The sequence below is a fragment of the Tachyglossus aculeatus genome, chromosome 10 (genome assembly GCF_015852505.1).
Source record: "Tachyglossus aculeatus isolate mTacAcu1 chromosome 10, mTacAcu1.pri, whole genome shotgun sequence".
Taxonomy (NCBI): domain Eukaryota; kingdom Metazoa; phylum Chordata; class Mammalia; order Monotremata; family Tachyglossidae; genus Tachyglossus; species Tachyglossus aculeatus.
In genome coordinates, this window is record NC_052075.1 from 32,688,622 (window position 1) to 32,709,998 (window position 21,377).

At 40.8% G+C, this 21,377-nt stretch overlaps 1 protein-coding gene across 37 annotated transcripts in view; it reads left to right on the forward strand.

The window, feature by feature from the left end:
- NRCAM (neuronal cell adhesion molecule) overlaps window positions 1-21,377 on the forward strand; it is a 235,903-nt gene that overhangs the window by 207,879 nt on the left and 6,647 nt on the right. For 23 of the 37 annotated variants that reach the window (XM_038752542.1, XM_038752547.1, XM_038752546.1 and 20 more), the window contains 4 exons: window positions 452-577; window positions 2,837-2,989; window positions 12,219-12,350; window positions 14,352-14,430. In XM_038752542.1, the coding sequence (XP_038608470.1) occupies window positions 452-577; window positions 2,837-2,989; window positions 12,219-12,350; window positions 14,352-14,430 (490 nt within the window). The remainder of the gene's footprint in view (window positions 1-451; window positions 578-2,836; window positions 2,990-12,218; window positions 12,351-14,351; window positions 14,431-21,377) is intronic. The other 14 variants (XM_038752565.1, XM_038752567.1, XM_038752566.1 and 11 more) reach the window with 2 other exon arrangements.

Sequence of the window (21,377 nt, forward strand, 5' to 3'; positions counted from 1 at the left end):
ACAGTGGATAAGTGCTTATTGCAGGGGTTTTAAACACTCACACAACTAGAATAGATTAGTATAGTGCTTTCCTATGTTTTGGGTAAGAGCCAAGTTCAAGTAATACGAATTTTTCACACTTTTCTCATCCTTCTAGAGATTAAGGTTATGATCTTTTCCAGGATTATAAATTTAAATAAGAGCAATATGAATATAGGACCTTCATGGTATGATCTATAGTTTGAACTTTACCTTTTGATTTGAGACTGCAATAACATACTATTATTTTATTGTAATCTAATACTATCGTGATGAAAATGATGCCATAGAAAATGGACCTTAAATTTTAAAAATATGGTGATTTTGTTGGGGGGGGGGGTGTTGAGGTTTGTGTTTCAAAACGTTTATGCTTCATTACAGTGGTGTATTTAGAGCTGTATTTTCACGTTTTCTTTGTCTGTTATGTATTTAGTGTCACCAGTTAATCCAAGGATAAGGAATGTTACAGCAGCAGCTGCTGAGACCTATGCAAATATCAGTTGGCAGTATGAGGGACCAGATCATGTGAACTTATATGTTGAATATGGTATAGCAGGCCGTAAGAAGCAATTTCATTTAATGATTCTAAAAATAAATTTAAAGAGATATTAGTCATCAAATATAGCCCACCATTATGGCCTTCATTTTAAAAGCTGTCTGCCCTCCAGACTGAACAGAAGTTGTTCAAATGAGCAAAACTAAATTGGAACCAGAAAATGAGTCAAATTTTCGAACAAACTGGCTTTTCACTAATATCCCTGGTACTTAATTGGCAACATATTTTTCATAGAGTGCTAGTAGCCCCTTGTTCTGTAATAATAATGATAATGATGGCATTTGTTAAGTGCTTACTATGTTGCAAGCTCTGTTCTAAGCGCTGGGGGGGGGATACAAGGTAATCAAGTAGTCTCACATGGGGCTCACAGTCTTAATCCCCATTTTCCAGATGAGGAAACTGAGGCACAGAGACGTTAAGTGACTTGCTCAAAGTCACACAGCTGACAAGTGGCGGAGCCAGGATTAAAACCCATGACCTCTGACTCCGAAGCCCGTGCTCCTTCCTCTGAGCCACGCTGCTACTGTATGCACCATTCAACCATGCAGGGCCAAGTTTTAAAATGAAGGACTAAAATCTGTGTTGTGGAAAAAAAAAAGGTGAATGGAAACATTTTTTCTAAAGTTGTGGGTGAAAGCTTGATTCTCCCCTCCACAACTGGGAGGCTCTGACACTGCTTCCTCTCGTCCTTGGTAGAAAAATAAAGCTTCCTTCTCTGTCCTCTCCTCCTCTTCAAGTTCTCTGTCTCCTGGTCTTAGCCATGAGCTCAAAACCTTTGCTGCCTTAGTCACAAAAGATAACATGCTCCTGCCAGGAACATATTGATTACTAGAGTTTAAGTTACAGAATTGCCACTCATGCCCAGCTTCCAGTCACATTCTGGCATGTCCCATCCCTGCCCTTTGCTGTTGGTGGGCAACTCAGGGCATCTCAGGAGCAACATAATAGATAGGGTGTTTCTCTAGGGCTTCCTAATTGTCCAGCCACCTGCCAACTGCAGGGAGAGTTTTGCTCAATTTTATACAAGAAGAAAAATATTAAAAATGCTTGTTCAAAGAAGATATTAAAAGACAGTATCTTAAAAATCTTATCACTGATTTGAAATCCAGGCTTTCTGTACTCAATAATAAATTCTTGAGCACTCACTGTGTACCATTACAACAGAGTTGGTAGACATGATCTCTACCCTCAGAGAGCTCACGGTCTAACAGGGGAGACCTACATAACATAAATTATAGGCAAGGGGAAGCAGTAGAATATAAAAATATGTACATAAGTTCAAGTTCAACATCTATTGGACAACATAGGAGAGCTAAAATACTAATGTTCTTAGTTTGAGAAACACCTACCATGTGTTCATGGATGAATAGATCCCAAGAGCAGTAAATTCTCTATTTTTTTTTTTTGGTTTTCATTTTTTGGGGAGGTATTTTTAATAGCTCAAAGAATCACCCCTGGAAAACAAGAATCAATTATCCCCATTTCCACTTAGACATTAGTAGTAGTAGTTCTTAATAAAAGTAACCTTTTTTTTACTATATGGTTATTTTCAATCAACTGACTTTATCGATAATTTGCCAGGGCATGGAAATTTCTATTTTCTCTCTTTTCATTGACCCTCTTGTTTGCATCCCTTAATACTGTTTCTTCTTTCTGGGCAGCTTTTCACCTCTCGTCATTGACCTTTCAGCTCCCTCACAGTTCTCTTTTCTGACATTTCTTGTGACCCCAAGTCAAGCCTTCTTCTTCCCCACCTTCCAAGTCCCCATTTCCTCCTTTTGAAGCCTCCTCAGAACAGACTTGTTGTGCTCTGAACTCTGGCTTCTGACAGTGGATTTGTAGAGAGAATAGAGAGAAAGAGAAGGAAGCTCTTTTCCAGTCAAAGCCCAAGTAATTCTCCTCCCTCATCCCAGAGGAGAGAATCAAGTTCAACTTAAGAACTTCAACTTCAAGAAGTTCAACTTCAAGAATTTAAGTTCAATAGACTATCTTTCCAAATATTTTTGAATCCGTATAATCCTATGTTCAGATAATTTAATCAGTGTTCTCGTGGAATTCCTGGGCAGCAGTTAGCCCTTTTTTTTTATTTTTTTCCATTCACTGATGTGTTTGTAATTAACATTTGACTAAAACCATTGCCATTTCTGAAAATCCAAACCAAATAACCTGCATCTACTCATTAGACTGTGCAATGTGTTTTCCTGTCTATTAGAAGTTACTCTTAAAGTAACTCAAAACATTGTCTTTATAAAATGTCCCTAGGCAAAGAAGAATGGAGAAAAGAAATTGTAAATGGTTCTCGAAGCTTCTTTGGGTTAACGGGCTTAACGCCGGGAACAGCATATAAAGTCCGAGTTGGTGCTGAGGGGGATTCTGGTTATGTGAGTTCAGAGGATATGTTTGAGACAGGTCCAGGTGAGGCACACTGTGGTCCATTCTGTTTCATTCAGAATTAGAACATGTTCAGTTACTCCAATTATAGAATTAATTTTAATAGAGTTACGTGTGACTGAGCCTTTTCTAGGAACATATTGACTAAAGCATTCGGTACAGTGGTTTTTTGTATCATAGAACATTTATTGCTGAAGGGATACACTTGGGTCTAACCTATCAAGAGATGGAGAATTGAAATGATTAAATGGAACTCTTTTTGGGGGGAATATCATGATAGTTCAGGAAAAAATTATCTCTGCTCAGATCATCCAGATAAATGACAAAATTCTCCACTTCACTTTTGCTACTATAGACCTGGCATAGTTGTTAAAAAAAAAGTTCTTATGCCCATCATTTGAAATTGCTATTCGACATAATTTAATCGCCTTGAACGGATTTGCATGCTGATGATGTCCCATAGTATTATATCCCCTAATGGTTTCAGGAGGACCTGAAGTGTGATTAGAGTACAAGAGAAGTAAATGATAACATTAATAAAGTTATCTGTAGCAAGAAAAATACGCAGTTGACATTTTAATTGTTGGGAATATTGATTGCCAATGTGCAAACTTGAAATATGTTTTTTGAACTCATTAATGTAAATACCATATATGTTAGTTATTTAAGGTATGAAGTATTATTGCCACAATAAGTAGTTTATAAAGAAAATTATGAAATCCAAAGGCTTTTTCACGTCACAAAAATATGAGTAATTCTCTTTTTCAATAAAGAGTGGTGTTTCATATATTAATATTGAATTACAAATATTACACTCCAGTATTATATTATATTATGTGTCTTTAGTCACCTTATTACACAGACAATTTAAGGAAGTGAATTTTTACCTTGAAATATATTCTATGTTGATTTGAATAAAGGATAATATAATGCTAACAGTACAATTCTCCTTTAAAACATATTCAGCTTCTGATTTTACATGATATTATATGATTATATTTTCCTTTTATTGATGTGTATATGTTGCTGCCACTATTAGTTTCATGAGGAAACTTGTGGGGGTGATACAAGACCCCATATACCAGCATGTCAGTATTGTCGTACTACTGTTATGCCACAGCATCAAGATTCATAGAGTAATAGCAAATATATCACCCGTTATTAATTTTCCCTTCTATCGGGGGGTGGAGGGGGGGGAGTGGAATTTTGCCAAATCCGTCTTCCCTTTAACATCATTTAAAATATCTTCATCTCTTTTCCTGGAATTCATTTTTCTAATCCTGTCCCTAAAGAATTGTGGGTTCTTTAAATACTCATATTTGGTTATCTGGCCTAAATCCAGCAGAGTGAGCCTAACTGCGCACCCTGTTACTCATCTTATCCTCCTTATGTATGGGTATAATTTTTCATGAGCCTGCATAACTGTATTTTCCATTCCTTTTATCATCATCATCGTCAACCTCAGTATTTCATTTGTCCATGAAAATGTTCAGTCTGTGCCTCCCCACTCCTTAAAAACCTCCAGTGGTTGCCCATCCACTTCCTCATCAAGCAAAAACTCCTTAGCATCAGTTTTATGGCACTCAGTCAGCTCTCCCCCTCTAACCTCTTTGGAATTGTATTCTCCCAAATGCTTAGTTCAGTGTTCTGCACACAGTAAGCACTCAATGAATTCCATTGACTGATTGATTGTTACCTCGTTTCACTGATCTCTTACAACAACCCAGACCTCACACTTGGCTTCTCTAACACCAGTCAACTCGCTGTTCTTCAGTCTCATCTATCTCACCACCATGTCCCCTCTCTGGCTGGGAACTCTCTCCTCCCTCACATACACCATACCACCATTTTCCCCCACCTTCAAAGACTTCTTAAAATCACATTTCCTCTCAGAGGCCGTCCTCAACTAAGCCCACATTTCCCTTCCTTTCTCTCTCCCTTCTGTGTGATCTGTGCTCTTGGATCTGTATGCCCCTTGAGCACTTGATATTCACTCCACTCCCAGCCCCACAGCACTTAGGCCCATAGCCTTATTCTCTGCTATTTCCCTTATCTATAATTTATTATTATGTCTGTATCCCCCTTTCTGCACCCTGTAAACCAGTAAACATATTTTGGACAGGGATTATGTCTACCAACTCGACTGCCCTGTACTTTCTCAAGCACTTAGTACAGTACTCTGTACAAAGTAAATGCCCAGTGACTACGATTGACTGCTTATTGACTATCTACTGTGTGCAGAACACTATAATAGGTGCTTTGGATCATACAAAGTAGAAGAAATGGCCCTTTGTCCTCAAGGAGTTTACAATGTAATGGGGGAGCAGACAGACACAGGTAACATAAATGCAATGGCAAAGAGTAGGAAAACATAGCTACCAGCAGCAGCAGTAGTAGAAGTATTAGTAGCATTTATTGAGCTACTAAGTAATAAGTGTTTATTAAGAAGTGACATATTCCCTTCCCACAAGGAACTTACAGTTTAATGAGAGAGACAAACATAAAAATATTTACTAGAGTCATTAAAAAATATAATTGAATAACAATATATAAGGAGTACTGAGGATGTGTGGAGGTCAGTAAGTGCTAGAACCAGCTGATGGGTTCGTAGAGCTTAAAGTGCTGGGAAATTGATTAGAAATGCCTTGCTGTTCAGGGTGAAATTTTAGGAGTATTTTGAATGTGGGGAGAGCAGTGAGTGGACTTTATTTGGGAAGGGAATTAATTTTCAACAGGGGCAAGAGTGAATGATGGGATGGGGGCTGGAAAGTTAAGAGCAAGGTACAGCTAGAAGGTTGCCTTCATGAAAATAAAGGGAGTGAGTCAGGGAAAAGCAGAGTAAAAGACCAGATAGGTAAGGTAAGTGATTTGGTAGAGAGCCTTGAAGCCAATTGTGAGGAGTTTTTGTTTGATGAGGAAAGACATAGGATGCCAGTTTAGAGTTTTGAGGAGAGGAGAGATATGGGCTGTGTGATGCTTCCTGAAGATAATAATAATAATAATAATAATAATGGCATTTATTAAGCACATGCTATGTGCAAAGCACTGTTCTAAGTGCTGGAGGGGGGAATACAAGGTGATCAGGTTGTCCCACGGGGGGCTCACAGTCAATCCCCATTTTACATTATTATGATAATAATAATAATAGTATTTGTTAAATGCTTACTAAGTGCCAGGCACTGTGCTGGGGTAGATAGAAGCAAATCGGGTTGGACACAGTCCCTGTCCCAAATGGGGCTCACAGTCTCAATCTCCATTTTAGAGGTGAGGTTACTGAGGCACAGAGAAGTGAAGTGACTTGCCCAAGGTCATATCAAAGTGACAGAGCTGGGTTTAGAACCCATGACCTTCTGAATCCTAGGCCCATGCTGAACCATGCAGCAACATATAATAAAGAATGTGGGGGAAGGGGGAGGTTGGATATTAGGAGGCTAGCAAAGAAGCTGGTGCAAATAGTCTAGTGGTTTAAGACCACAGCATATACCAGATAACAGGAGTTTGGTTAGAGAGGAAGAAGTGGACATGGGAAATGATGTGTAGCAGGAACTGTCAGGATTTTCCAGTAGATTCAGTGGGTGAGTTGAAAGACTGTGAAAAATAGAGGTTGTGACCTTCTGGGAAAGAAAGGATGGTAGTTCATTCAAATATATTTACTCAGTGCTTACAGTGTGCCTGGCACTGTACTAAGTGCCTTTGAGAGTATAATGCAACAATAAATAGATACACTCCCTGCCCACAATGAGCTTTCAGTATAGAAGGTGGGAGACAGACATTAATGTAAATAAATGAATTACAGATATGTATATAAGTGCTGTGAGGCTGGAAAAGGGGAAGAACAAAGGAAGCGAGTCAGGGTGACACAGAAGGGAGTGGGAAAGAAGGAAGGGGGGGCTTAGTCAGGGAAGACCTCCTGGAGGATATGCGCCTTCAGTAAGGCTTTGAATGGGAGGAGAATAATTGTCCTGGATTTGAAGGAGGCAGGGCATTCCAGGCCAAAGATAGGACGTGGGCAGGAGTCGGCAGCAAGATAATCAAGATTGAGGCACAGTAAGAAGTTTAGCATTAGAGGAGCAAAGTGTGCGGGCTGGGTTGTAGTAGGAGAGTAATGAGGTGAGATAGTGTTATTTACTAAAATGGTAAGTTTAGGGAGAAAAGTAGATTTAAAGGGAAATATGATGAATTTTGTCTCCAACATGGTGAATTTGAGGATACCAGCAGGGCATCTGAGTGGGGATGTGAGATTTTTGGTCAGATGAAAAAGTCAGGGCTAGAGAGATTGATTTGGGAGTCATCCACATAGAGGTGATACCTGAAACCAGGTGTCTTGATGAGCTTCCCAAGAGGGTGAGTGTAGAGTAAGGAGAGAACCCAAAACAAAAGCTTGGGGGAAGTCCACAGTAAAGGGGATGAGAGAGAAAGGAGAAGCCAGTGAACAAAACTGAAAAAGTGCAGTCAGAGAGGTAGGAGAAGAGCCAGGTTAGTTCTGGGTTGGTAAAATTGTGAACTCAGAGTGTTTCAAGAAGCAGGTCAGTCCAAGGTGTCAAAAGCAACTGAGTGGTCAAAAAAGTCCAGGATGCAGTATCACCTTTGGAGCTTGACTCTAAGGAGTTTCACTGATGACCTCAGAGAGTGTAGTTTCAAAGGAGTGAAGGGTTCAAAAGCCAAACTGCATTATTCATGCAGTTTTAATTCAGACGTTATAGTGATTTGCAAACAGTGAAATGAGAAGAAAGAATTCAGTGTGCTGTTGATTGCATATTTATACACAAGTGCTGAGGATTGATATTAATGTTTAAGGGGTAGAGGTGGCTGTTGGGATGACTCAGTTTGTGATGCAGAGTGTTAATTGGAGAAGACTTAGGATTTGGGGAGGCCTTCGAACATGGATAAAGTTGTGGAGGAACAGTTCGAGCCAAAGGACAGAGACAGGAGAGCAAGGGACAGTTATAAGATTATCTTGGGGGAAAAAGGAGAATGAGCTGGGAAGAAAGAGAGTAAAGAGAGTTGATAAGAGGGGTATCATTGGCAGAAAACCTGGAAACTTATCCTGGTATTAGGTAGTTGGTAATAGGGAAAATGGTAAAACCAGAAGTAGACTAAAGAGTGATCCACATAGAGGTGGTGTCTGAAACCAAATAAAAACTTCCTGAGCAAGTAGTGTATAGTTAGAAGAGTAGAAGAGCCAGAACAAAACTTTCTAGGATACCCATAATCAATAGCATTTATTGAGCTTCTGCTGTGCTGTGTGCTGTACAATACTAAGCCCTTGGCAGAGGATAATAGATTTAGTAGACATGATCTATTCCCTCAAGGAGCTTCCATTCTAGTGATAATTAGAGGAGGGGTGAGAGATGGAGACTCGGAGAATGCGAAAGAGAAGAAGTGAGCAGAAAAGTTAGGAAAAGAACTCAATAAAAGCAAACAGAATAGAATTTTCAGAAGGAGGGAGTGGCCAACAATAGTGAAGGTCGTTGAGAGGTCAAAGAGGGTTAAGACAGAGCCCATTTGTCTTGATTATGTAGAGGTCATTAGAGGTCTTGGAAAGGTCAGTTTCATGGGAAGGAAAGGAGCAAAAAAAAGATTGCAGTTGATCAAGTTGAGAACTAGAGGAGAGGAAATCAAAACAGCAAATGTGCAAAATTCATTCAAGGAGTTTGGGCAAAAATGACAGAAGGAGATTTCTGGAAGAAATAATGGGATCCAATGAAGACAGTTTCCATTGCAGGGAGAAAGTGAGAAAGGATAAAGGTGGTAAGGGATAGGAGAGGGGTGGGAGCAGGTGAAAGGGTGCAAAGTACAGGAAATGGATTAAGGGGATCAAATTTGAGAGTAAGAGGAAACATCCTCTGGAGAGATGGCTGGGAAAGAGAAGGTTTGGTAAGATTTACAATGTTGACTGGAACTGTTCTGTTCTCTGGAAGAGGTGAAAATCACTGTTCCCCAAATCTACATTGCCTCCTGAGCAAAGCAAAAGGCAGCTGCCTTCCCTTAGCTCACAAACACATACACCCTTATTTGGAGTCTAATTTAACTACAACAAGGACCTCGGAGAATGGGGAATGATAGTGGAAATCACAGTTAAGGTAAGCAGGATGTGAAATGGTTGGAGGAGACCTCACTCAGAGAAAAAGCCCAACTCAAAAAACTATCGGCAAAACTCATAATGTATGCTAATGATAAATACAGATTCTCACAAAAGAGTTCCAACTATGTCTTTCTAGAGTCAAGCTGTCTTCAGAGATCCAATTTCCCCATCGAAGGGCACCTAACCAGCTCCTTAGTGACCCTTTCTGCATCCTAAGACAGACTTCTGGGTGACAAAAAGTTCCCAGACAATATGAGAGGCTCCTCATCACTTCCCTATATCTGATTTATTCACTTACTCTTTTCTTTCTTCATGAGATAGACACATCCTAGTTCTGAAGAACACATTGCTGTTGAGAAATCACTGTTGTGATTCTGTTTGAACCACTCAACTAAAGCATTCATATTCAAGAAGCTTCTGTAGCTACCTCAACTGTGAGGGTGTCCATAACACTTCCTGAGCTCCCATCTCTATTCCCCTCACTCCTCAGGTCCTTGAGTCTCTCCTGAAATGCTCAGGGCAAGACAAGCTATAGCATTCAGATCTGTAAGCAGCCAATAGATGTCTGACTGCGGAAAGGAACAAGCCATTTTAAGGCAGTTGGGAAGGTGAACTGCAGGCAGAGAAGAGATCCTCTCTGGCCTTCCCCACAGGGTTAGAAGTGAGGTCAGCTGCAGTCCCTGTAATCTCACCTCTTCCCTGAAGCTTCCCAGAAGCTTCTTCCCAGAAACTTCCCTGCTGTCAACCCGCTTTATCCTCCACTCCCCCATAATTCAGTGCAGAACCCACATTTCAGAGTATCACCTTCTATTACCACTTGCTTTTTGTCCTTGATCCACCTTCACAGTTTCTGTGCTGGCAAAATCACAAAATGATTTGAGTTGTTTGCTTAGGTAATGTCAAAGCCGTGCTTTAGAAATTCAAGAGGGTGTTAAAAGCATTGGAAGGGCATGCCAAATTAGCAGAACATAAGAGTAAAAAGCATACTCAGGCCACCCCCGTGGCAAAGAAAGTAATCGTAATGAAAACAATTTATAATAAAATAACTAGATGTTTCATTGTATGTCTGATTGTATAGCTTTCCGGTTGACCATACTGTGCTCGCATGAATACAAGCTTGCATGCTGTGGCTGCCTGCCTCTTCTATGTCAGGTTGTGGGGCTGACTCAGGATGAAAATCAACAAGGTGGAAGAGAAGAGGAAGGGAAAGCATGAATTTTCTCCTTATAGGAAATTCTGGATTCTAAGGGATCCTGAGTTTTAAGTCTTTTCCTATTAGAAATAAAATTAGTCAAAAGAATACAAATAACTGGGTAAAATTGTGCCTATGGCTTTTACATCATGTTATTTTTCCATTAAAGTCAGAGTCTAATGTTTGCATATTTTGCATTTTCAGGCATGTGTGGGAAACAAATCTCCATTAAAATGCTATTTCAGTATCTACTTTTCATCAGGGGCCACAGCCAATCTTGCTCACTTTCTGTTATAAATGTTGTGTCACAAAACTCCCATTTGCTGTACAAACACTCATAGGCATCATCTATGATCAGCCTAACTTCTAAAACTTTGGAAAAATAACGTGTTTTAGCCTGTTGCCCAAACCACAGAATCCATCAGAATATCAAATGCCAGAAATACAGCGGGCCACCAAATACTAGGACATCACCATTAGACGTGAAAGTCCAGAAAAGTCTCTAGCCAGTGCAGCCATATTCATCAGGTTTGATGGTGTGCACTACAGGCTAATTTTGTACTACAACATTCACAAACTTTAAATTTACTCTGACTTTTTAGTGACTAGTAAACATACAGCAACAAGTAAGTCCAAGCTGGTTAATGGCAGGCCCTTCAGGTTGAACACCTAGTGGGAGATATCTCAATTTTTACACACATGTCTCCATGTTGTATGTAATGAAGTGCGTAATTGTTGGAATATTCATTCATTTCATTCAATCGTATTTATTGAGCACTTACTGTGTGCACAGCACTGTACTAAGCGCTTGGGAAGTACAAATCGGCAACATATAGAGACAGTCCCTACCCAACAACGGGCTTACAGTCTAGCATAAATACCAGCTGCAATCTAGAGAAAACCATTCCTTTTCTGATTTTATTTGGCAAAAAAATGCATTTTAACCTTTCTAATCACCTTTAAGTTTTCATTTGTATCCATTTCTTGTAATCTGTGAAAAAGAGAAGAGGAAATAAAATCATATATTATAAAATTTTCTACATACTACAGATTCAATAAAGTGAATACAATGCTTTGTACCAACTATGCTTGACATGTTCAATTGAATTTAATTATTATATTTGACACAGGCATGCTTTGATATAAAGAGAGAACAGTCTCTTCTTCCTTGAGTATGGAAAAAGTGTAGCCCTCTAAAAATACAGTTATTAAACCAGCATACCAGCCAGAAATAGAATGTGAAGAAAGGTATTTTCCAACATCAAGTATTTCCCATTTCTCATAAAAATATTCTTCATAAACAAGACTATTTGTGCATCTTTGGTGTATTTCCTTTAAAAAGGCAAATTTTCCTTGAAATAGAAGAATATGCTTTGAAATTGAGATGACTGCCATACTGTTTCCCAAGACTACTTGCCCATGCTTGTAAATTTTTGTTCCTTTTTATTCAATTTAAAGTTTCTTCTCAGGGGCTTTCTCCATAGAACTGCTTCTCAGGGAACAATTTCTAAGAAGAAATTCTAAATTTAGAAAAAACCCCCACAAAAAGCCCTTTAAATTCCAGAAAGCAATTAGAAAACCACAAATTTTTATCCCTCCTCCCTCAAATTTGCAGCCACCAGGGAACAATGAAGTATAGGTATCTTCTCCCTCAAAGATGATCTGTGGCAAAATGTTGAAAATAGTTTTGGACTGTGGTGAGATAATGAGCCGGGAATTGAATATTTGAGAGCTTTTGCGAGGTTCAGTGTTAAATGTCATTAAAGTAAAATGTCAGGATTTATTAAAATATCAATGCAGCAACTCTGAACATGGGAAAATAACACTTTTAAAGTAATATACCATAGTCATAACTGATAAGAAACATTGTTTTTATGCTGTTGCATGATACATGAATGATATGAAAACTTAAACATGCACATATGTTAAAATTATATGAAAAACACTTCTAATAATTTCCCTCTTCCATTTTCTAGCAATGGCAAGCCGACAGGTTGACATTGCAACTCAAGGATGGTTCATTGGTCTCATGTGTGCTGTTGCCCTTCTTATCTTGATTTTGCTGATTGTTTGCTTCATCCGAAGAAATAAGGGTGGTAAATATCCAGGTGAGAAACACAGTTCTTCTTTCATATGTCTAGAAAAGATGTTCATTCTGTCACTGGGTTAAATAGATGAGGTAATTTACTCTCTGTCACTTTCTTCTCCTCTGCTTCTCTTCTCCTCTGTGGGAAAGTCTGCTTTTTTCCTCTCATATGCCTCTTCTCGTGTCCTTTCCTCTCCTGTATGGTCTTCCTTAATTTTCCTTGTCCTTATTATCCTTGATCATTCAATCAATCAATGATATTTATTGAGCTCTTACTATGTGCAGAGCACTGTACTAAGTGCTTGGTAGAATACAATACAACATAATTAATAATAATAATAATAATGGTATTTGTTAGCAGACATGTTCCCTGCCCATAATGAGCTTACAGTCTAAGAACAAGGTTGGAGATCTGGAGGGAGGAAGATGGGACAGAGGATGGAGAGAAGAGGCAGGCAGAAGAGAAAGGGGCACTTGAGCACTTATTATTCTTTGTTCCATTCTTCTTGAGCAATTATTCAGTTGTATGTTCTACTCAATTTCTCTTTCATACTATCCCTCAACACATCTCTCACCCTAACTTTTCCCCATCACTGACCCATCATTTATAAATGTAGGTGCCAAGGGCAGCTAGTGGGTCGACACTCACTCCCTGGTGTGGTGGTAATTAATCACGGAATACTTCTGAAAGGAGCTAGGATTTCAGGAGAGCTTTAAAGATAGAGAGGCTGTAGTATGGTAGATTTGAAGGTAAAATTCCAGAAATGAAAGATATGGACCAAGGGTGAGAGGGGTGAGAGTCAAGAGCAACACCAGTAAGAAAGGTAGTTTGGGAGACAAGAACAGAGAAAGCTGAAGAGTAGCTGGTGAAGAGAGCTAATATCTAGGAGGGAAAGAGTTGGTGGAATGCCTCAAGACTAATGGTCAGAACTTTATGCTTGATATGGAGAGAAATGGGCAACCCCGAAGATATTTGAGGAGTGGAGAGGTATGTACAGAAAGATGATTTAGAAAGATGATTTAGGAAGCATAGGGTAGTATAGACTGAAGAGAGAAATGTTTGGCATCCAGGAGACCTGTGAGGAGGGTGGTCCCTAAGTTTAATTGGAAGATGGTGAAGGCTTGAATGAAAATGGTAGCTGTTTAAGAGGAGCAGAAAGGGCAGATCCAGGAAATAATGTGGAAGAAAAAATGGCAGAATTTAGCAACGAACAATATGGGAGTTAAAAAAACAGCTAGGAATTAAGGTGACACTATAGACTGAGCGGACAGAAACCAGCATATTATCATTATTATGGAATATATGAACTGCTTACTATATGCCAAGAAGTACACTAAATTCCAGGGAAAATGCCAGATCATCTATTAAACATGGTCTCTGTCCTAGATGGAGCTAATAATCTGAGTGGAAGACAGACAAAGAGTGATAAGAATAAATGACAAAAAACAAGAGCAAATTAAAGATCGAACAATCCTGAATTTAGCCGCATTGAAATAAGTAACTAAATCAGTAGTTAGAGGGAGAAATCCTCAAGCTTGCAGTCCTCAAGCTCTTCACAGCTCCAGATAATGGTCTTTGTTTCCAAACTTCCACTGTCTTGCGAGTGCTCTGACAGTGGGTAAAAGCAGACGGAGCTGGCTGGGTGGAAGGAGGCTATCCCACCTATCGGATGCCCTCCCTATGCTAATGGAATTTGATATTTGCAGTATCTTTGTAGTGCTTTTAAAATATTTAAATCTAATCCTGTGCCATTTAAGAAAGAACCCCCCCTTAGAAAAAAACAGAAAACCTGAATGGAAAGTTCTTCAAATGAAGATGCAATTAATTTTAGATTTCAGGAAGTAATACCCATTCTTTCACTTTTGAAATTATTCTGCAACTAGAAAACAGTTAGTACTGCTGATTCCAGCTGTTGTGAAGCTGGTATACCCACCTAATTTAAAAAGTATTTTAACTCACACAAATTGCAAAAAGACTGCAAATGATAATGCTAAACTGTATAATCTTGATTTTTTTTTTTAGTGAAAGAAAAGGAAGATGCTCGTGCAGATCCAGAAATCCAACCCATGAAGGAAGATGATGGAACATTTGGGGAATACAGGTGAGGATTTGCTACACGTCTCTCCCAAGGATTTGCTACACATCTCTTCCTTATTTGTTCCCCTATTTTGAGCCATTATCCACGTGGGTTATAATCTGAATTTCTGTGAGGAAAGTTTTTTTCTTTATGTTTAATATTTTGGAAATTCATTTAGGTTGAAACATGTATTCATCTGGTTATATCTTCTTTTTTCTTTTCTCTTCACCAGTACCTAATTTGCAGTGGAAGAGGTGCTGGGGTTCTAATACTGGTTAATTATTGTTCCTCTAGCTCATCCTTTAGACTGTAAGCCCATGTAGGGCAGAAGAAATATCTACCAACTTTGTTGCATTGTACTCTCCAAGCGCTTAGTGCAGTGCTTTGCACACAGTAAGCACTCAATAAATGCCATTGGTTGATTTAGGTGTGGCGGACAGGGAGAAAGCTCTGAGGAGGAGAGCAATTGTTGCAGTCAGCCCTGGGTGATGTAGTCCCACAGCACTCCTCATTCCCAGGAGACTAAGGTGGCTTTTTCGAGCCAGTCAGCTAGCAATATTCCCTCTAAGGTGGTGCTGGGACTCACTCCACAGATTCCAGGGTTCTATTTTAAGTCCTGGATCTTATTCCAACCCAAGCTAAGTGTCAGCGGTGAAAAGAAATGATAACAGAGTTGGTTTGAACCCCAGGAGCAGGTTCACAAGGTTCTGGAAGGGGTTTCTGAGGGCTGAGACTTCTAGTGTGATGAATGCAAATGCAAATGACTTGCAGCAAATTTACCAACCCTAGTAGCCATCCCTGTTAAATAGACTCCCACTTTGCCACCACCTCCACCAGCCATCTAGAATCTCAAATCAGCATCCATTGCCTTAGCCAAACCCACTCCCCGTTTTCCTTTTCCTTTCCATTCCTTTGCCTAGCCTTTTCACTCCTCCCAGCCACCCTTCCCAAGGTACCTAGTTTCCCATCAAACCGCAAACCCATCAAACTTGCTCCCCACTCCCAAGGCATTCTCTACCCAGCCAGGAATGTTTCAGTCACCTTGTGGAGATGGATGCCCAGTTTTTATCACCAGGCTCCTAGTACTCCCAGCTGCTTGCATTTCTGATAATGGCTCCATGCTACTGCACCCTGATGTTTCCCCAGTGGCCAGCTACCAACATCCCATGACTGGAACCCCCAGAAGGCATGGGATAGATTCAGGGTTCAGCTAACCAGTGACTTAGCATGACCGTGCAGGCCAGCTCCTGATACTGAGAGGGATGACCCGAACTCCACACTCTCCCTGTGCCGGAGAATGTCTTGAAGTTAGAGTGTCCTACACGCGAAAACAGCTTGTGTGCACTCTTGATTGAAATCTATATTACTAGCATCTCTTTAGTTAAAGGTTTCAACAGCTACAATAGTTGTCCAGTGAAATTTCAAACCAGATCCAGGAATCCTTGATCTTGTACTTGTTCCTAACTTAAACCTAGCCATTCCCACCCTTCATGAAATAATGTTATCCATCCCTTTCCCCTCTTGTGTGGGCACACAGACCACATATCCTTCCTTGGTAGTTCATCTTGCTGAATTTCAGCCCTCCACCGCCCCCCGACACACACTTCTTCCTTGCTGGCTCTGGGGGTTTCTCCATTTTTCTAGCTTCTGCCTCCTTATCCAACTCCTCCCTTATAATTAATTGACTGTGTTCCAAATTGTTTTTACCAGGTTAGTGACTGACATCCTCTGGGTAAAACAGCTTTCCTCAGGTAGGAGTCCTGAGAAGTGAACATATTCCTCATTCCAGAGCTTTCCAGAATAACCAGGCTACTTTCTGTCAGCTCAAATAAGGAAATAGCTTAGCCTAGCCCCTCACACAGCCTCAAGAAGCATTTAATTGATGGCATTTCTGTGGTCTGAAAGATGCAGGGACTTAGAAACTCAGAAACCTACATCCGGGTCCGAGACATTCCACGGAATTTTGTCTCAGGCCCTTTCTTCCTCATCCACTGCCTCTGCTCTCTCTATTCCTTTTCCCTCTTTTGCTGCCACTGACTATTCTGGGAGAGGAATGGAAGCAAGAGGAAAATCCTGACAGCTTTTACAACTTTCAGCATCATGCCCCACCTGGACCCTCTATCAACCTTCCCCTGTCTTGTTGCACAAATCCATGGTTTTGACACTATCTTCGTGACAAATTCAACAACTCCCTCACACCTGTGTCCCTCCATGACCCTTACGCCACCAATCCCCAGCTCTGAATCACTCTACAGTATATGGCTCCTCAGCTCCTGACCTCACGCCACAGAGCTCTGGTGATGGAAATCCAGACTCTCGGGTCAGTCTGCAATTTCAGAATGAACCTCACTTGCTAAAACTACCCATTATTCAGATCACCAACATTGCTTCTCCTTGCACACTGACTCCTGTGCCCGTGATCACCACCAATTATTTCAGGTGTTAAAATCCTCAAGCACCAGTGCTCAGCCTGCTTCCCCCCTCACCCCTCGTGACTGTGAAGCCTGAACTCTAAAAGGACAACTCTTTTCCCACTTACTATCTACCATCAAATCTGTCCAATGCTATTTCACATTGTTTGAGACTGTGTCACATGATGGGGATTCCATAAATCCTTCAACCTTTCCAGATTCCTTGAGCCCCCTTTCAGTTCACCATAGAGCAGCTGTTTTCAGGACATAATTAGCTCAGGGACTGTAAGCAGCATGGTGCAGTGGAAAAAGCACAGACCTGGGAATCAGAGGACCTATGTTCTAATCTGTCAATTGCTTGCTGTGTGACCTTGGTCAAGTCATTTAACTTCTCTGTACCTCAGTTCTCCTGCTCTCCCTCCAACTTAGACTTTGAACCCCATGTAGGATAGAAACTCTGTCCAACCTAACCAACTTGAATCTAACTCAATGCTTGGAACGGTGTTTGACACTTAATAAGCACTTAACAAGGGCATAAAAAAGAGTTGCAACCCTAGAGGGGGCCCCAGTCAGCCTCCCAGAGATATGCACCTTTTGATCTTGCCAAGGTGGCTGCTTCTTAGAATATTATGAAGATGGTACCTTTAATTGGCCTTCCCAAAATGGCCAAGACATACATGCAGCATCAATGGGGTCAGTGTGGTGCTGGCATTGACCTACAATTTCCATCTCTCGAATCCACCCCTTCTGATGCTGCACATATGCAGTGGACATTTTAAATATATCTCCTCTTTAAGTAGAGAATGGGTATTGAAGAAGTGTGGGGCCACAGGCTTAGAGTTCAGCTCCAGACCCCAAAAGTGCTCTGGGCTGACTCTGGCTCTGCCACTACTGGCCCATGGTCTTTCCTGAATACCTGTCTTCTATTCAAGCCCAGCCTCAGGAATAAGGCAACTCATGCTGAGCAGCTTACTGTCTTCCTGAGTCCTAGTGTGTTTGACTCTTAATGGGAATACTGAGTAATGCTGCAGAGGAAAAACTGACAGTGAATGTGAAAGTTGAAATGGAGTGGAGAGTAAAGTCAAGGAGTCAAAGCTTCAGAGTCAGGGAAGATGATAGTGTTGTCATGTGAGATGAATAGGTGGTGGAAGGGATTTGGGTGGAAAGATGAGGAGTTCAGGTAGACATATTGCGTGTATGGTGCTGTCAGGACATCCAGGTGGAGATACCATGGGAGCAAGAGGAAATGTGAGGTTGCAGAGGTTAGTGAGATAGAATGTGAAAAATCTGCATCGAGGTGGTAACTGAAGTCACATAAGTAGGTGAGGTGTCCAAGGGAGTAGCCAGAGAGGTAAGAGGACATTTAAGTGAGAACTGTGTCAGTAAAACCAAGGATAGATAGCATTTCCAAGAGAATAGAATGGTCCGTGGTGTCAAACAAAAGCTACCAATAAAATCCAATAGATTTATCAAGGAGGAAGTCATTGATGACCTTGGAGATTGCAGTTTTGGTGGAGTGAAGGAGGTGGGTAGAGAACTGGATTGTACAGGGTCAGGAAGGGAAGTGGAGGGTTGTAGAGTGGAAGTAGAGCAAGCAGGTGTTTATCACCCATTCAAGCAGTCTGGACAGAAATGGGAACAAGAAGATTGAGTGAAAACTGAAGACTGGAATAGAATCCAGAAAACATTTTATTTTAGCATTAAGGAGATGTGAACACATGTGAAGGCAGGGGGAAGGAGCCCTCAAAGTGACCAGTTGAACATGGCTGTCAGGCAGAGAAGAAGAGTTGGCACAAAAGTGTTCTTAGGGATCAGAGACAAGGTAAACAGAATAGATTTTGAAAAGAGGCAGAAGATCTCATGAGAGATGTCTGGGGAGGATGAGAGAGTAGATGTAGGGATGGGAGAGAGTTATTATTATTGCTATTTTAATCCAGGGCTCATAGGACAGTTTGTGTAAATGCAGTTTTAGAATATAGATATGAATGTTTTGGGGCACAGTTCCACTGAACTTTTCCAGTTCAGGTAATGTGGAAAATTGCTGTTGCCCCGGGCTAGCACTTTGTCCTTTTACAGCAGTGACAGCAGGCAAAAAACTAATGGTGTAATTTATCTGATCTGTCATTGCTGCTTTTACCTGTTGGCTAAAGACACGACTCAGTCTGGGATACATTGTACCCACGGTTAGGCCTTGCTGTGTGGAGATTTTGAAGGACGGGTGGAAGAAGTAAAATAATAATGGTACTTGTAAGTGTTTACTATGGCCCAAGCTCTGTTAAGTGCTGGGGTAGATACATGCTAATCAGGTTTGACACAGTCCCTGTCCCACATGAGGCTCACACTCTTAATCCCCATTTTACAGAAGAGGTAACTGAGGCCCCCGGAATTTAAGGGACTTGCCCAAGGTCACACAGCAGTTGTGTGCCACAGCTGGGATTAGAACCCAGGTCCTTCTGGCTTCCAAGGCCGTGCTCTATTAGCTGTCCACGCTACTTCTCATAACCACAGAAGCAATCTCTGCTGTCAGATTGGAGCTTAGAGTCTAAAAGATCTCAATTACTCCACCCACTGAGGGGAGACAAAGATAGCTGGTAAACTTTTAGGTGGGAGGCTGAAACCTGAAGGGCGCCCACAGATCCTGTGTTCTCTGCTGTTCATTCTCCCACTGCCTGTTTAGAAAAGACTAGCCTCTTGCAATGAAAAAGAAGCAGAAGCATCTACTTCTGGAAACTGTTCCAGGTTTAGAGGCCAAATCTTGACAACCAAGACCCCAGTGTAAGCCACATCTCCTCCTCTCCTCCCCTCCTCTACCTGCACAGCCACTGAACTAAAGGCTGGGGGTGGCCCAGAGGGCTCCTTCAGGCTATATATATATCACTTTGAACCTTCTCCCTTCTCTCTCATCCTTCCCTCTTGTCTCCCTCCATGAAACAGTTCAATGTGGTCTTTTCAACTCTGCCAAAATGGGTTCTCTGCTATTGGTGCCTGACCATTCTAGTGGTATGGGGTAGTATTTGTCAGGAAGATATTTTTGCAGTTGCCAGCTCACCCCCCTGACCTCTGTAGAAATGCCCTCGATAATTTATGCTATTTATTCAGTGCGTATCATTTGCCAAAAACTGCACTAAGCATTGGGACAGACATAACCTTGTGTTCTTCTGTTTGAAAGCTTATTATTCAGAGAGACTTCCTTAACCCAAGCTTCTGCTAATTTTCTTGTATTGTACTTTCCCAAGCACTTAGTACAGTGCTCAGCACATAGCTCCTTCCCTTCCCCACAGCACCTGTATATATGTTTGTACATATTTGTTATACTATTTATTTATTTATTTTACTTGTACATATTTATTCTATTTAATTTTAGTCTGGTCATATGTTTTGTTTTGTTCTCTGTCTCCCCCTTCTAGACTGTGAGCCCACTGTTGGGTAGGGACCGTCTCTATATGTTGCCAACTTGTACTTCCCAAGCGCTTAGTACAGTGCTCTGCACACAGTAAGTGCTCAATAAATATGATTGAATGAATGAATGAATGAATAGCACTCAGCAAATATGATTGATTGATTGATTGATTCCAGGATTAGGACAATTTGGAATAGAGTAGTATAGTTCTGAAGAAACTGTCCAAAGAACTGTCATGCAGCTCAAGGCCCTACTTTTCCTGTCATTCAAAAATTGCATTCACGAAAGGGGAAATCACTGGTGCCTTGGTTTTTTTTTTGCAGGAGGCATTCATTTCTTAGACAGAACAGATTTTTGATACTCCAAAAGTTTGCTTTTCTAATCTATTTCCATTTTGGAATGAATATAGACTTCCACTGAAAACCGGCTTTGATTTTTAAAATCATTGCTTAATGTTGTATTGAATTCCTATTGTGGAGCAGAAATGCTTACCTAGATTTCAATTCTGGTATTTGGCAGAGGATAATTTGCATTTTATTCGTTTGGGCAATTAATTCAATCTAGTTATTTTGAAATGTTCCCTAATCTCTCTCTACCTATTATTTGGGTGTTTCAAATTTTCATTAAAGATGAGACTTGGGCTGGACAGGATTGTACTCACCTGGATGCCTTTCCCTCCCATTTCACAGCCTTTGAACCTAGAATCTCTCAAACAGAGACTACTAAATTATCCCAAAAGGGGTGTGGGTTCTTGGTAAACACAGATAGTAGGAGGTGGCTGTTGGGTTTAAAGTACTTGTGATGCTTGGAATTCATTGAGAAAAGTATGTTAGAAGAAGTGGGCTTTCGGGAGGCCTTTGAATACTGAATAGGTTTGAGTCTGATAGATTTATAGGAGGGTGAGGAGGGAATTCCAAACTGAAGAAACAGCACAACTGAGAGGACAGAGATGGAAGAGTTGAGAGTGGTTTGATTGGCTTGGAAGACATGAAGAGAATGGGTTGGGGAGTAGCAGGGGAAGTAGTCGGGGAATAGCTTGTGTAAGATGGGGTGAGTTTCTGGAGAGCCTTGAAGCCCACTGTGAGGAGTATTTCCTTGATGTGAAGGGACAAGGGGAATCAGTGGATGCTTTGGAGGTGTGGAGAGATGTATGTCGACCA